The sequence below is a fragment of the Martes martes genome (genome assembly GCF_963455335.1).
Source record: "Martes martes genome assembly, chromosome: 9".
Lineage (NCBI taxonomy): Eukaryota > Metazoa > Chordata > Mammalia > Carnivora > Mustelidae > Martes > Martes martes.
In genome coordinates, this window is record NC_137896.1 from 43,596,864 (window position 1) to 43,614,147 (window position 17,284).

A 17,284-nucleotide genomic window follows, 5' to 3' on the forward strand; every position below is an offset into this window, starting at 1 on the left:
TATTGTTGGTTCCTCAGTGGTTACCCCTCAGAACTCCAAATAATGTGTTTATGGAAGTTTTATCCTTGATCTATCCACTCCTGACAATATCAATGGCCTTTCCATTTTGGAAGATGAAGCTTTATCTACCTCATATTCAGTACCCTCTAACTCCCCTCCCCACCCTGCCTATTGATTGGGTTGTTTTTTGGTGGGCTCATGCTGGTGCTCATGCACAAAACTCGGGGATAGCTTACAACCGAGGTCCTGGGCTGCCCTCCATGGCATGTGGAGAGCCATAGAGAGACAGAGAGATGCCTCCCCATGTCTGGTTTTGGGTCTTCTCAACAAGAGGAAGAATAAAAAATGTGTTAACTCTCAAGGCCTCTTAAAGGGGTGATGCTCCCTAGAAGCCAGCAGGTGGGGCAAGAACACCCCACCAGGCAAGAGAGCGAATTGGGATGTTCGTTATATTGAGCTTGATGTGGGTCAGCAATAGGACATGATCTCCACAGAGGCTAATTACATCCTTAATGGGATAAATAAGAGCAGGGCATCCAGAACGGTGCAGCCGCAGCTGAGAGCTTGCAACAAAGAGCCAAAAAGAGAGCTGTGTACACAACTTTGTCTCTTCCCATATAAGACTGAGAGGCACTCCCCAATGTCTAGAACAGCACTTACCATGAAGAGACCTCCCTGGGTCTGGGATGATTAAAGGGGGAAAATAACATCCCAAGAGATGGGGTCTACATTTCCTCCCCTTGAATCTGGGCAGGCTTGTGACTCTCTCAACTGATAAGAGTACAAAGGAAGTGATGTGGTGTGACTTCTGAGGCTGAGTCAAGGGACCACGCAAGGTCTCCTTATTTGTGACAGCAGTGGCTCCTGGAGCCCTGAGAGGTCACGGAAGAAGTCCAGCTGCCTACCCTGTGATGGCCATGTTGGACATGCCATGCATGGGTTCTCCCGCTGACAGTTCTAGCTGAGTCCAGCCTTCCAGCTATCACTGATAAAGCAACAGACAATATGCATGAAGCCATCTTTGACCCCCCACCAGCTGAATATTACCAAGTGACTTCTGTTGTTAACAGATAGAATGAAGGAATTGCCCAGCCAAACCCTACCCACATCTCTGGCCCACAAAATCATGGAAAGTAATAAAACAGTGGGAGTAGTTGTTAAAGCCGCTCTTTTGGTTTGAGTTTGTTGTGTAGCAAGAGACACCTGGAACCAAAGGGTACCATGGAATGAGGAAAAGGGAACCACATTTGGAAAAAATCAGAGAAAGAACACACGCTTGACAAATTCCAAAATGTGTGATTCACACACATATATGCACACACACACACACACACACACACTGCAGGAACCGTTCATCTTCCTCAGTACAGTTTGATCACCCAGCCTCTGAAATGGGAGCTGAAGCCATCTGAAGATCAGAAGCTGAGCTGAGAAGGCCACGAAATTCTTAGATGAAAAGGAGGATGGGTAAGAAAGGATTGAAATTAAATCCCTGTCAAGAGACAGGACTGCTGCTGTCTAGTGTAGAGGCTGAAGACAAAGCATAAAGTTCCCCTGGAGGGCTGAGTCAGAGGGCAAAGGGCAAAGGATACCTTTGGCATAAGAAACGAGAAGGTGTCTCTTGTAGATCATTGGTTTACTCAAAGAAGACATCCTCATAAATAGAACAGAGACGGTAAAGATATGCTAGAAGAAAATTTTCCTTACTTAAACACCATGATATCCAGGCATATATTCCAGGTAAAATCAAAGACAAAATTTCTCACCCAGTTATATTCTGGTGTTATATTCTGATGGAATGTTGGTTCTGTGGGAATGGTAGGGGGAAAATGAACAAATTTCAGGAGAAAAATAACAGATTATCAACCCTCCCCCGCAAATAGAACAAAGAGAAGACAGGCACCCAAAATTTACCTTTCTGGGAGGAAATGGCGTTAAGAACTGAACTTAGCCTCATAGAATTTTGAAGAAACTGTAGTGATTCAATAACTATATGCCCACCTAAGTCTCTCCTATATGAGGACAGTAAAAATCTCTTGTTCTGTGTATGAGGCCTCAAAAGAATGATCTTCCTCATTCTTTCATGTGTACTCCCAATAACCAAGGCAGAAAGGAAAATACAGGACTTCACAATTGTTTAAAAAGATAAGTGACAAGACCCAAACAATTAGAAAGTCTGTAAGTCTGCTGGTAAGTCTGAGACTAAATGCAAAATTAGTAATAACAAATCTTAATCTAAATCTAATCCAGACCAAGTTGTTTGAAAATAGGGAGAGAGGTGGCCAGGGACAAGTAAGAATTGCCTTAGATGGGGGAAACCCAAAGGTAATATTTGGGTCTTGACTCTTACATATAGGAGGAATAAGATCAAATGAATGCTTTTGAATAGCATGAGTAAATTCCCCTTCTAAACCTCGAAGGAGATAAGACAGGAGGAAACATCACTCGTGTAACCACAGGGAGGAAAACAAAGAGACAGCCACAGTACTTTCAACAAGTATAAACCAGAATGGCATTAGGAAAAAACAATTGCAATGGTGAATGCCGTGGTTTTACACTTTGCTGTTATGACAGCAAGGCTCTGTGTCTGTACCAAATTCAAAGTACAAGACAAATACCAAAACGAAATGACACCCAAAGTTTCAAAATGAAGTGATAGTTAAGATGGTTAAGATAGGTAAGAGCCATCTGAATTAGTATTAGTAGATTAGTATCCAGCAAAGCAGAATTAACTGGAGAAAGAAAAGCACTAATGTTGACAAAGGGTACAGTTTGTGAAAACAGTGCAGAGGTGATGAGCTCATTACATGCTGAACATGATCATGCCAAAGAATATGTCACAAAAACAGAGGTGCCTGGAGTATGTGCTCTTGGAGTCACATTGAAGATGGGAAAAGTCAAGCTAAAGCACATCCGGAGACTCCGGTGTTTAGCCACGGGGGTGAAGATTCAGGATGGCTATCCTCAAATACTTGAAGGATGTGTACAATACAGAAAACAGATCAGACTTGTGTGTCGTGGCCCTGGGGAGACGATAGAAGACAGACCACCAGAAGCAATGAGAATACAGTGCTTATTCATCCTACGAAACACCTTCCTAAGAGTCAAGGTCTTGGGCGCCTGGGTGGCTCAGTCAGTTAAGCGACTGCCTTCAGCTCAGGTCATGATCTTAGGGTCCTGGCATCAAGTCCCTCATCAGGGTCCCAGCTCAACAGGGAGCCTGCTTCTCCCTCTCTCTGCCACTCCCCTCACTGTGCACTCTCTCTCTCTCTCAGATAAATAAAATCTTAAAAGAAAAGAAAAGAAAAGAAAAGAAATCAGCGTCTCCTCCAAGGGGGAATGTCCTGCCCAAGAGACAGTGAGTGTGGCACGCCAGGACCCTCATAAGGTCGTAGGAACACCCAAGAGAGGTTGAGGGACACCACACATGTTAATTGATGCAGTTCTCTGCATCAATTGAGTAAATCTCAAAAGGTAAGATTCATCCCCATTTTATGAATGAGGGAGGCAAAGGGCAGTGATGTGGAAGTGATTTGTCTAAGGTCAGAGGACATCAAAGTGACAGACTTGGGATTTAAAGGCAGGCTCCAGACTGTGAGCTCTTTGCCATTGCCCCGTCTCTCCTCTCTCCCACTTTCTCTGTCTCTTTCCTTTCCCTTTCCCTTCCCCGCCCTCCCCTCTCTCACAGATGTTATCCAGGAATTACACTTGGTGGCTTTTAAAAGTCTTCACAACACAGAAACTCTAGAACATCTTCCTCCCCTCCCTCCCTCCCTTCCTCCCCTCCTGCCTTCCTTCCTTCCTTTCTCTCATTAAAAATATCTGGACAAAAGCAGCCTAGGTCTGGGAAGGTGGCTCCTTGATGTCATCAGGAACTCAGACGCTTCTATCTTTTCTCTCCCATCTTTACTATGTGGCTTCCATTCTCAGCATCTTGAGGTGGCTGCTGTGGCTCCAGCCATCCATTAATAAGAAGCAGGAAGGAGGAAGGGCTAGAGCAAAATGACTTTTCCCATTGCCCCACACAAGGATTCCTGCTTATAAATCTCCTGACCACCTCTTAGGTCACTAGTTAGGAAATACAGTTTTTCGACTGGGTGTATTTAACAGGAATCTGTTACTAAGAAAAAAAAAAAGAGGGGGGTGCCTGGGTGGCTCAGTCAGTTAAGCATCTGCCTTTGGCTCAGGTCATGATTTCAGAATCCTTAGATCTAGCCCCACGGCAGGCTCCCTGCTCATCCAGTGATCTGTTTGTCCCTCTCTCTCTGCCCCTCCCCACTCTTGCTCTCTTGCTCGTTCATGTTCTCTCTCTCTCTTTCAAATAAATAAATAAAATCTTTTAAAAAAAGATGGGATGGGGGCGCCTGGGTGGCTTAGTGGGTTAAGCCTCTACCTTCGTCTCAGGTCATGATCTCAGGGTCCTGGGATCCAGCCCGCATCGGGCTCTCTGCTCAGCAGGGAGCCTGCTTCCCCATCTCTCTCTGCCTGCCTCCCTGCTTGTGATCTCTCTGTCAAATAAATAAATAAAATCTTTAAAAACAAACAAACAAAAAGAAACAGAATATTAAGGAGGCCACCAGCAGTCCCTGACACAATAAGTTATTCACTTGCTAAGGGGAATGGTGTGGCCAAGGGTCTCCCACCAGTCAGAGATGCTGGGATGTTCAATTCCCAGTCATCTGATGGGATGGTCGAGAATTCATTCGCTACTCACCAATCACTAGCTGCAGTTTAGTTAATGGCAGAACAGTCTCTAGTTTGGATGGTGAAATACACTCAAGCTCTCCTATTAAACCTTATTCTCCCCCTTACTTTGATGATATAATATGATTTTTCTTTCATAGACCTTTTTTTTCTTTATTGAGTTCTCCTCAGTTCTGTGTGGACAAATTAATTGGCCTTGGGATTTACAATCCTAGCTTCAGTTTTGCCAATTGTGTGTGAAAATGCCGTTGTATAAATATGAAAAATACATTCATTAATTTTCCTTTAATTTCTCTAATTCTTTAATTTAGAAGTGTGTAAAAACAATCCCACACATTTAAGTGTACACAAGAACTATATAGGTTATCAGAATGCAATGACATTTTAGTATCACAGTAGGTAAGCTGATTTTCATTTTAGACTTTATTCTTTGCCCCTCCCCTTCCTTGTTTTTGTTTTTATCTAAACACTTATTATTTGGAATAATAACTCATTGAATGTTTTATAAATTGAATAGCTTCCAATTTGTTCTTTGGCCCTGCCATTTTCTGCCAAGGACTTTACCTGATTAATTAAAGCATGCCCTACTAAATGGGTATAATATTATCTAAATTTCATTTTCTTTTATACTTCAGTGTTCATTAGGGTTCTGGTGAGGTTTTGACCTCCAAAGCACAGCATTCAGTATTTAAAGTCATTCACCACTGATGGGAGCGGTGGGAGTGATGAGGGGACAGAGACAGTGGTAGTCGTCATGTAAAGATGGAGTTTCCCGAGGAAATGACAATTACCTGATGATCACAGGGTCCTCACACCCCTTCCTCTCAGGTGCCAGGACATTCCATACACCAAGCTTGGGAGATGAGGTATTTGAAACCCCACCTATCTCCTTGGATTCTGTTCCCTCACTGGATGTCTCAGATGTGGTTGGTCACTTTGAAGACCTAGAAAACCCCTCCCCCTCTCAGGATGGCAGCTTCTCAGCCCAGTATGGGGTCTAGACATTAGATATGCCTGTAGCCATTACCCACGGCTTGATGGAGCAGGGTTGGAGGCTCCTGACTGGGGGCTTGACCATGGACTTGGATCACTCTTTAGGAGCTCAGTATAGTGCAGCCCACCTGTTACAATAGATGTATCAATGACAGACACGCCATCTGGTGTGATGGGGCATAGCCAGTTGACCACCATTTATCAGTCGAACCGAGTTCTCAACTCAGTTTGAGCTTAGGTGGCATTCTGCCACCTGCCAAGTCACCCACAGATCATCTTTCAGCCACCACTTCACCTACTAGTTCACTTTACGAGGTTGGTGTTGAGGATTTCCAGAGGCAACTTCCCAGCCAGAAGGCAGTCGTGGTGAAAGCAGGAAAAAAGCAGAAGGTCCCAAAGATGAGGAAAAAGAAAGATCCTAATGAACCTCAGAAGCCAGTTTCAGCATCTGCTTTAGTCTTCCATGATACACAGGCTGCCATCAAGGGACAGAATTCCAGTGCCACTTTTGGGGAGGTTTGAAAAATTGTGGCCGCCATGTGGGATAGTCTTGGTGAGGAGCAAGATCAGGTGTGTAAGAGGAAAACCAAAGCCGCCAAGAAAGAGCATCCGAAGGCTCCAACTGCACATAAAGACACTCAAGAGTGTCAGGCCACTGTGGGAACAGAAGAATTGGACCTAGTGCTGCTGTCACAGACTCCTCCACCTCCTGTGGCTACTGTTGACCCAACGTCTCCAGCACCAGCCTCAACAGAGCCCCCTGCCCTGTCCCCTCCCATTGTTGTTAACTCCACTCTTTCCTCCTATGTGGCAAACCAAGCATCTTCTGGGGCTGGGGCTCAGCTCCATGTCACCATGTTGGTTATTACCAAACAGCTGTTGCCCTCTTCTATGACTGTATCTCAAGGAGGGATGGTTTCCATTATCCCAGCCACAGCGGTGACCTCCCAGGGGATCCATCCAGGCCAAACCAGTGCAGCCACTCTCCAGCCCAGTCAACAAGGCCAAATTATCACTTGCTCAGTGTTGAAGCAGCAGCAGCAGCATCCACACTGACGACACCCCCTCCTCTCCATGGCAACACATACCTCAGCCCCCTACTCAGCAGCAAGTGACCATCCCCAGTAGCCTCCCCCACCTCAGGCCATGCCACAACCTCCACCTCAGAAAGTTCGAATCGATTTACGGCAACAGCCACCTCCTCTGCAGATCAAGGTTGTGCCTCCTGAGAATACAGATGCCCTCAGTCCCACCAGCTGTGGAAAGTAGTCCTGAGCGGCCTGTGAACAACAGCCCTGAGGTCCATACAGTGGAGGAAACCTCTCTGAGACAGTCTGTGAGATGAGCACAGATGTGGTTCCTGATGTTGAGTCTCCTTCTCAGACGGATGTTGAATTGCTGAGTGGGTCTCCTGTGACGCTGTCACCCCAGCCTCGATGTGTGTGTCTGGTCATGAGAAGCCTCTCATTGTGAGGAAGGACTGAGACAGTGAGTACTGCCTTAATGAATGTGTGATGAAGAGCTGCAGGGATGTCTTTGTGGTCTGGGTGGCTTCTGGAAATTTTAACACAAGTGTCTGTGAAGGCGTCCTTCCTGTTCTCCCAGCCAGGGAAGACTTAGCTGCTGGGAACATGTCTCAGAGCCTCTTTTTAAAACACAAGCTGGGCTTCTGATAGTGCCTGATCTCAACCCATCATGGTTCTTCGTGCTTCTTTCCTTTTCTGTCTCTTCAGCAGGGGCCGTACTGTGCAGCAAGGCCATTGAGTTTGCTGTAATCTGGAATTGTTTTTTACTTTGAAGGACAAGCAGATATACCAGTGATAATAACAGAGGAAAGTATGAAGGCAGTATGAACAAGCTGAACATAGGGGTGGTGCTGTTGGGGGTTTGTTTGAGGAAACTCAGGATAATTGTCATAGGACATGCCCAAACATTATTAAAATGATGGCAGATACTCAAAAAAATCAAGTCAAATCATTTACCTGAGCATTATGTGGACTGCTTTATAATATTTGTGAATATAAAAATACCAAAATTTAGTGTGATTTTGCTAAACAAATAATATTGCTAATAAGAAAATTTTACCTCCACAATTATCGTTGTAGTAAATGACCACTGATTCCCAAATTGTTCCTTTTTACTAAATATAATTTTACTGCAGGCTCTTTATAGAGAAAGGACATCTAGGTTTTAAAATTGACTATTTTTTAAGCTATTTCATCCAGTTTGAAAATGAATTTAGTGCATCACAGTAATCTACAGGGCTTACCATTTATATCGAGGAAGGACATAACCAAAAAGTTTCCTAGATGTACTCTAAGACTTAGTGAAGCCCCATTTCTTCAAGCACAGCCAGCATTCCCATCTACCCCATATAAAATGTATTTTCTGCACTTGTTAAGGGAGCAAGAATCTCCTCTGCACCCACAGTAGTCTCTACTGCAAGTGAACTTTTTGCCCATCATTGCTGTAAACTGATCCCTGCCTCACAGCTGATGGGCCTCACACCATGATTTCACAAGGCAGCCGGTGCAAGCCTTCTAACAGAGACCTTACATGGCCTTTATGTCTTGCTCGTGGTGCTGGCCTCATTATCTTCCACTTAATCTCTCCCGGTCACCAAATAAAAATCAGAGGGATGAGGTACTAACCCACTGGGAGCCACTGTGCTATTTTACTTGGCTGTCATGGTAGCGTTTGTTTGAATCTAATTTGAGCCAAAATAATGAAAAAATTGAGTCCACATTTTAAAAAAAAGTACCTGGCATTTCCTGAGAAATCAAAATCTGGCCACACTGAACCCATACTCTACCCTGGCACCAACTGTACAGAGCTGAGTTGTGACCAGACTCTGGCCAGGGCATGGAGCCTTCGAGTTTGCCACAGTACCCTTGACACTGAAGACAAGTGTTAGCCTTTATTATGTTTTTACTGCTGCTTTCCCTTACTAGAGGAAAGTGTCTGCTTCCACTCATGTCTGTGTCAAAATGGAGAGAACAGAAGTTATACTGGGAGGGTTGTGTGTTGAAACAGAAACAGAGAGGAGAGGGAGAATGTTTCTCTGACAAAGTGAAGAATAATTCTATAGTTTCCGTCAGTAAATAGTCGTCTACTTCCCTCATTTTCTTTTCTGACTCACCCCTCTATGCACTTGGATTTCAGCCCCTGGTATATTGCTTTTGTGCAGATTGTTTTTACCAAAAATGGCTATGTCAAATCCGATTCCCTGGGCCCTTCCATGGCCTTGCCACTCCGGCATGAAGATGGAGTCCAGGTTCCCTCTCCCTGATCCTAGCCAGGCTTTGATGACGATCTGCATGAAGAGAACAGGGTAGAAGAGATACTCCTCGATTTCCAAGATTAGGTTGGAAAAGAACATGGAGCTCTCTGTACTTGTTCCCTCAGGACACTTGCCCTCAGAACCCAGGCGCCATGTTGTGAGGAAGCCCAAGACGCATGGAGAGGCCACATGTGCTATTCTGGTCAGTCCCCCCCAAGATCCCAGTCTGTGGCCAGCATCAATTGCTGGACATATAAGGACGACTTGCTGTCATTTTTGAATACCTGGCATGTTTTTTGAGGGGGGAAGAAGGAGTGAGATGGTTTATCTTCAGATGAATCCAACCCCCAGCCATCAAGTCACCTGTAACCTACAAGTCTTCCCAGCTGAGGTCTCTGACACCTTCCAGCTTGCCCTTATCTGAATTGCTGACCTACAGAATGTGTGAGCCTCATAAATGGTCATTTTGCACCACTGAATTTTAGAATAATTCATTATGTGGCATTAGATAACCAGAGTGATGCCTTTTAAGAGTTGTCTCTGAGTGGTCATTTCACCTGATTTTTGTGTTTTATTTTTCAACTAAAACCCGATTGTATTTGATGACTGAAAAAGGCATATCTATATCAGACATTGCTATGTTTATTTTATAAAATTCATGAATGTATTTCTTGCTGTGTCCGTGCTTCCCTTACTACCACCAAATTAAGCATGTCTCTGTAACATACCTCAGGTCCCGTGCCCTACAGGGGCTGATATTAGTCAACACGTGACAAACAGAGAGATTCCAAACAGCGGGAAGCAGAGATACACTGATAAAGTTCCTTGCAATCATTTCACTCTCAATGATGAAGAAGATTGCTATAAGGCCCTGAGTTGGATAAGGAACAACTCCATCATCGCAGAAGGTAAGGATGTTGGTTAACTGTGCATCTTTGCAGAATCGCTTTTTATTTTTATAATGAGTCTCATTCTTCATCTAGTTCCAGTATATAATTAGTGCCTAATTAATTCCAACCAAATCATTCATCTGTCATGCTTTGTTTTCCAGATTAATTTACAACTTGTTGTCATTTTTGGATACGCAGCATGTTTGCTGGGGGAAAGAAAAAGGCTCGAGATAGTTTAATTATCTATAATTATTTTATTACACAAAATGAATATCCGAAGAGCAAAGCATGGCTAAAATCATTAACTAATTAAAGAATAATTTAATAAGCAAACATGTTTAGCAATTATATGGAAAATATGTCTCCTTTTGTGCAGCCGAAAAGACCTCAGAAGAAAAAAAGAAAGGTCTGCGTTGGAAGGGCTCTTTTCTTCCCTTCCTGATCCATTGTTCTCTTTCTTGGTGGTGCATGCACAGTCCTTCCTACAAACGCACGTTTTCGAGTTGCATGCCACTTTTTGAATCGAAATGAGACCGTAAACCATTTCAACAAATGCTTCTGCCACTCGAAAGTGTTTTCTCAAGCATCTTCCTCTCTGTTGCTTGGATTAAATTGAAATAGGTTGACTAGCAAGACAACCAGAATGGGGCCTGGCTACCTCTTTGTCCTTAATTGAAACCTGGGAGTCAAGTTTTTGAAGATGACCAAGTGCAGCCGCTTCGTTAGCCTAGAACTCGGGGAGCGTCCGCGACTCGGTTAGCTTCTACAGCTCCCCAGGCTGGGGTTCCCTATGGTCTGGGGAGGTGCAAAACACTAAGAGCGTGTCATCTGGGGATCTATATGTAAATTTAGTCTATTTATCTCTTTAATGTACTTATTTAAGTACTATTTAATGATATTAATATAATTAACATTAAAATTAAATACATATTCTTCTAATTTGGGGTGGAAGACTTAGGGATTTTTTTTTTTAAGATTTTATTTATTCATTTGTCAGAGAGAGTGAGCACAGGCAGACAGAGAGGCAGGCAGAGGCAGAGGGAGAAGCAGGCTCCCCGCTGAGCAAGGAGCCCGATGTGGGACTCGATCCCAAGACCCTGGGATCACGACCTGAGCCGAAGGCAGCCGCTTAACCAACTGAGCCACCCAGGCATCCCATGGGATTATTTGACTTTTTGTTAAGTTACTACATTTAGTCCATTAAAAATAAAAAAAGAGGTATCAAGCAACCGTCAATGCACTGTTAGATTCAATTTGCTAATGTTTTATAGGCTATTTTATCTAAATTCATAAGTGAGATTGGCTTGTAATTTTCTCTTACAAGCTTTACATGTCTAGTTTGGGGAATTAAGGGTACGCTAGTCTCACCAAGGGTTTTTTGGAAGCTTTCTGTATTTTTCTAGGGTCTGAAATATGGAAATAGGGTCTAAACATTGGACAGAAATAACTCATAAAACCAAGTGTGTCTGGAACCTGTGGGTAGAGGTGGGATATATAGATATATACCAGACTCAGATTTAAAACTCGTCAAAGTATATTTCCTGTTTCCCTCAGAACTTGGTATTATTTTCAGTTTTGCATCTGTATGTGTTTAAAGCTGTTTCAATATTTTAGTCATCTTTTAATCACTGCCCTATGACCTAAATAGACTTAAATAATTCTTAACTTGGAGACCAGCAAACTTTTACAGTAAAGGTTCAGATAGCAAATATATTGGACTTTGCAGGCCATATGGTCTGTGTCCCATCCACTGAGTTCTGCCACTGCAGCAAGAAAGACAATACATAAATAAATGGGCAAGGCTGTGTTTCAATAAAACTTTATTTACAAAAATCATTGATGAGACATAGTTTGCAGAACCTGCTTTTATGCATAGGATTTGTGACAAATCATTACCATTTCATCATGTCTAGGCCTCCAACTGTAACTTAAACTCCCCGAAAGCACAGAAGTCCATGGTTCAGTACAAAATACGCAGTGCGTTTTAGGACTGTCGCCAATCCTGGCATAATGCAGCGTTTTAACTTCGAACAATTGCCTATTTTTGATGTTAGGAATAAGGAGCATTTTGACCCAAAAAAAAGGGGGGAGGGGGTAGGAGTCTTTGAAAGCGACAGTGCAGGTTATTGAGGTTGAATGTATATGGCAGAGAATTTAGAAATCCCAAAGCAACAAACACTGTGCCCTCTTTCAGTTTCCTTTTTTTTTTTTTCATGCTTTTAGTTGTCAGATGGGGGAAGAGCATCTGTGCTATTCTGATGACTTGACTACTTCTCAGAGGTGGTGTCACTCTGCTGTCCGCTTAAAGGAAAATAAATGCTTTTGCAAGATTTAAGAATGTCTCCCATCAGCCACTGCACGAAACCCCTCTGCGGGCCTGCCTTTGGCCACTGAACAGCCAAGATAAGAAGTGTGTAGAAATGAGCTTCTTGTCTTAAATGTAAGCTGTTTCCCCCAGGTCTAGTGCTAATGACATTCCCATTCCCAGGGCATCTCTCAAGGAGGTGCTCTTAACTCTCAGAAGCTGGGCCCAGAGCTCTGGGAGACATCACGGAAACTCAGCCTTGCCAGATTCTTTCAAGTCTGTGTGGTGCTCCTTTTCAAATGACTTTTTCTGTAAGAAAAGTTAGAAAGAAAACTGTTAACCTCTTGCCTGAAGGAACCTCTTTCTCTTCCTAGCTTTTCCACAATTAGAGTTCTATTCAGACTTGAATTTAATTAGTCCCATTCCAGATCATATCTTCCTCATATGGGTTGCTGTGTGGATTAAATGAAATAAATAAGATATTTCATGCTCAACTCAGAACAGAGTGTCATACAGAGTATGAGTTCAATAATATAGGCTGCCGTTGGCGTTACTGTTACTACTGCTATGCGTGATGGGGTTGTTGTTATGCCCCAAAGATCCCTCAGGGCTTAATCTCAGCCCCTGGTGATGGCACGGCCTAGGACACAGTATACACAAAAAAATGGGGATCCGTGTACACCAGGGGCCTGTCCAGTTATAGAGAGGCATCATGAGAGTCCTGGAAACTGAAGTTTGGAGAAAGAGGATCGAGTTCAGCCTTAAAGAAGAGCAGGATAAGTAAACAGAGAGAGTGTGAACTGCATTGGACAGACCCTTGGAGGGCAGCTGGTGGAAGACCTCAGGGCCCGACCACGCCCAATTTTAACTGGTTACTTTTTATTATTTTTTTTAATATTTTATTTATTTATTTATCAGAGAGAGAGAGTGAGAGTGAGTGCATGAGCAAGCACAAGCAGGGGGAGCAGCAGACAGAAGGAGATACAGGCTCCCCGCTGAGCAGGGATCCAGATGCAGACCTCGATACCAGAACCCTGGGATCGTGATCTGAGCTGAAGGCAGATGCTTAACCAGCTGAGCCTCCCCAGTGTCCTTCAACTGGTTACTTTTTAGGGGTTGGGGAACTAGTGAAGAGGAATAACCAGTGCACAAAACAACACCTTAGGAAGGTAAACCTCCTGTCTGTGGCACCCATCTAAGTGGGGAGAAAGAGATCCAGAAGGAACAGGTTGGGGAAGACCATGCAGACATGCAGGCAGGTGTGGTGGCCATGCAGGCAGGTGAGGGCTGCTGTGGACACTTCTAGCTTCTACTCCAGTTGGTTACGGGATGATGGTGTTTGAAGCTAGAAACTGGAAGCCTGGCACTTCATGAAAGCTGAGCAGGGCTGCGTGTCTATACCATTGCCGTCGCTCCTTCTGCCAGCCCTGGCTTCCTCTTCCTGTCACCATAACACCACCAGGAAGAATGTGGACATCCTGCGTGATAGTTAGCCTTTGCTCTAGCGGTGCTAATTTCCCCCTTTCTCAATAGTTCATGGTGGGGCTGGCGGAAGAGAGCTGAGGATAGGGTCCTTCCTACAAAAGTCTGAGGAAAAAATCTCCTGTGTCTCTGTGGCTACGACTCAGTCACAAGTCCATAAGGGAATCACACGTTGAATCCCAGGACACCCCCGACCTGACTTGGCTGAAGTACCAGGACTTGAGGGGAGGGGCTTGTTTGTTGGGGATGATAATGGGATTGTTCTAGAAGGACAGGTGGATGCTGGGTAACAGAAGCCATGGATGGTGAGTTGGAGGAAGTCAACTCTGGAATTTCTGCCCATTGAAACTGCAGATATGGTTCCAAAACATCACTACTGTCCACCTGTCCCCCTCCCCCCACCCCCATTCACTATTTTTTGCTGCCTGCCTCTGCTTCCAAAGGAGAAATGGTGGTTCTGTGATGGAATTCGCCCAGTCTGAAGGAAATAGTTTTCTGGGCTCTGGAGTCGGCTAGGCTTATAGATGTAAATTATCCTAAACTATTAGAACTGCTCCCGTGTCCTGGAAAATAGCTGACATCACAGGCTCAAATGCTGCTTTCAACTGCAAACAAAACGGGGAGGTTTCCGACGGGGGTTTCAGATGGAACCCGGCAACCTAATGCATTACAACAGTTTATGGCATTAATTGAAACTAATTGAAATTCATCTGCTATTACCTCTGTACTTTCCATGAAAATGAAAAGTAAGATGAAAGTAAAGTAAAAAATTAATAAATAAATAAAACAGCCTTAATGGCCCGAAATGGATCAATTATTTTCATCTTTAGCTAAATACAGTTTACTGCCTTATTAAAAGCATATTTGTTAGGAAAAGCATAACATTAAAATTCCAGTGCATGAATCACTGAGCAAAGCCTTTGTTATGTTATATCTAATACAGTCTTCCCTTTTTATTTGGCAGAGCAAAATGACACAGGTCAGGTTTGGGTCATGGAAATCTTATGCTTTGACTTATGAAAAATAAAAAGAACATTCTCTGGTCTATTTGTGGACATGATATTTTTTAAGTGGATGTTTATTTCATAATTTACTAATATTCTATGACATCTATTTTTAATTCTTTCATTGTCTAGTTATTTGCCTAAGTTAATTATACAGATTAAATGCCAATTAGAGTTTTTTGTTTTTGGTTTTTTTTGTTTTTGTTTTTGTTTTTGTTTTTTTTTTTTAGAAATGTGTTACACATATAACAGAGTGGTATGAGCACTCCAAAACCAGACTCAGCAGGTCTGAGTTCTGCTGAACCATCTTCTTGCTGTGTGACCTAGAGCTAGATCCTTAACCTCTCTGTCCTCAGTTTTCTGAAGAACATAGTAAAACATACCTTTTGGGCCTATTCTGAGGATGAATGAGGTCATACATAATCACTCTATTGTCTCTTTTGAAGTGGAAAAGGGAAATATTCTTCATTAAATACAATGGACTATGTAAATACACATAGACATAATTAAAAATACATAAACTGTAAAATGTAACATACCGTTTTTGTTTTCTCTGGCCTTAAACATATAATAACTAGGGAAAAATGCATATCAGTATCGGCGTGCATAAATCCTGATTTGACTTCTTCTACAGATCATATACATACACTGAGGTGTGATTTCATGCCCATTCTACTAAATCAGGAAATCTCTTCCTTTTCTTCATTTCACGACATGATTTTCTTCCTGAAGAGTCCTTCATCTTTAGGGGCACCTGGGTGGCTCAGTGGGTTAAAGCCTCTGCCTTCAGCTCAGGTCATGATCCCAGGGTCCTGGGATCGAGTCCTGCATCAGGCTCTCTGCTCAGCAGGGAGCCTGCTTCCCTTCCTCTCTCTCTGCCTCTCTCTCTGCCTGTCTCTCTGCCTACTTGCGATCTCTGTCTGTCAAATAAATAAATAAAATCTTTAAGAATCCTTCATCTTTAGAGTATAGGTAGTTAAAATTAAAGCACTTTAATTCAAAAGGATGAAATAACTTTTTTAGCATCTACTGAAAAAACCATTTAAAAGGTTGTTCCATTACTCTTAGGGCAAATTGTGCCTAAAAAAATTAAAACCATATTTTATTTTTTGAACTTAACAGGGAGATCACCTTAAGCATTTCATTTCTATAAAGCCATGTTACTTACCTTTTTTTTTTTTTTTAAGATTTGTATTTATTTATTTGACGGAGAGAGAGCAGGAGAACACAGGCAGGGAGAGTGGCAGAGGGAGAGGGGGAGACAGACCCCTTGCTGAGCAGGGGGACCCCCCACCCCTGCAATATGGGGCTGGATCCCAGGACCTTTGGATCTTGCCCTGAGCTGAAGGCGCATGCTTAACTGACTGAGCCAGCCAGGTGCCCTGCCATGTTACTTTTAAATATTGGTAAATTTGGGGGGCACCTGGGTGTCTCAGTTGGTTAAGTGTCCAACTCTTGATTTTGGCTCAGGTCATGACTTCAGGGTCATGAAATCGAGCCCCAGCATTGAGCTCCACATTAGGCTCAGAACTCAGTGGGGAGTCTGCTTGAGATTCTCTCTCTCCCTCTGAAACCCCACACCCGTGCTCTCTCTCACTCTCCCTCAAATAAATAAATCTTTTAAATAAATAAATATTAGTAAATTTTCTAGCTTCTGAAACTATTATTTATCTTCTCCAGGAATTAGGATGATGAAACTGGCCTCATTTCCCTCGATTAAGATAAACTGAAGAACCTCTAAAATCTAGGTGCATTATGGTAGCTGAAATGTTAAAAGGTCATTGCCTTACTTTGGTGATCACAATCGAAGTTGCGAGTGTATTCATTTCTAACTTCAAAGAGCATGTATCAAAAAGCAAGAAGATCACCTTTCCATTTCTGCCAACATTTTAAGTGACAAGTCTTAGTGCTTTTTTGATCTGGGGTGAAGAGTTAACGGCTTGCAGAGGGTGATTTGAGACCTCACTTTCCTTCTCCCCAGTTGGGCTGTCAATACCAAAACCCCACTCTCCTCTTGGCAGCCCCCTTGTTCGTTTCACCAGGAAGGTGGCTGCAGGTTATCTGCAAGGTAATGAGTGAGTGCTCCTCTTGCCCGCCTTCATTTCTGGAGCTTTCATAGGGTCCTCTTTGTGCTGGTGCCCTCCTTGTGCTCTGTTTCCTGTTTCAGATCTGTAACCTTAGTAATGCATAATTTATTCCCTAAAAGAAACAACAAAAATTGGACTTCCATGAAAACGGCATGGCTGTAGTCTATGAGCCTTTATTGAAAATTCACCCAGACTGTTCTAATCATCCCATACCATTTGCCATTTCAGAGCAGGGCAGCCCACCATGGTACCTCTGTCACCTATCAGATCAAGTGCGAAAACGGGTTACTTCATATCCTTAGATTAACTGAGCTGCGGGGAAGACAGTGACCAGATATTTTAGCATAAAACTGATAGGCAGGGGAAATCCCCAGCTTTCCCACTCTATTTGCATCACTTATGCATAGGAAAGTCAGAAGAATGTATATGATATCCCAGTTACGCAAAGGAGGTCCCTGCAATGTGCAATGTGTTACCTCCTTTTAACCATTTGCAAAGACTCCATGAATTATAAAACACCTAAGTGGTAGAAATTCATC

General features: G+C 43.2%; 1 protein-coding gene and 1 pseudogene across 2 annotated transcripts in view; both read left to right on the plus strand.

Annotated features, from left to right (window-relative positions):
- The window catches only part of CFAP61 (cilia and flagella associated protein 61), a gene marked incomplete at both ends in the record, with an annotated part of 286,170 nt that overhangs the window by 185,825 nt on the left and 83,061 nt on the right, over nucleotides 1-17,284 (plus strand). Inside the window, one exon of the mRNA XM_080814415.1 lies at nucleotides 9,711-9,885. Within this exon, the coding sequence (XP_080670541.1) occupies nucleotides 9,711-9,885 (175 nt within the window). The remainder of the gene's footprint in view (nucleotides 1-9,710; nucleotides 9,886-17,284) is intronic.
- LOC308349846 (TOX high mobility group box family member 4-like) lies at nucleotides 5,467-7,370 on the plus strand (annotated as a pseudogene). The gene has a single exon. The product of its transcript is annotated as a TOX high mobility group box family member 4-like (transcript).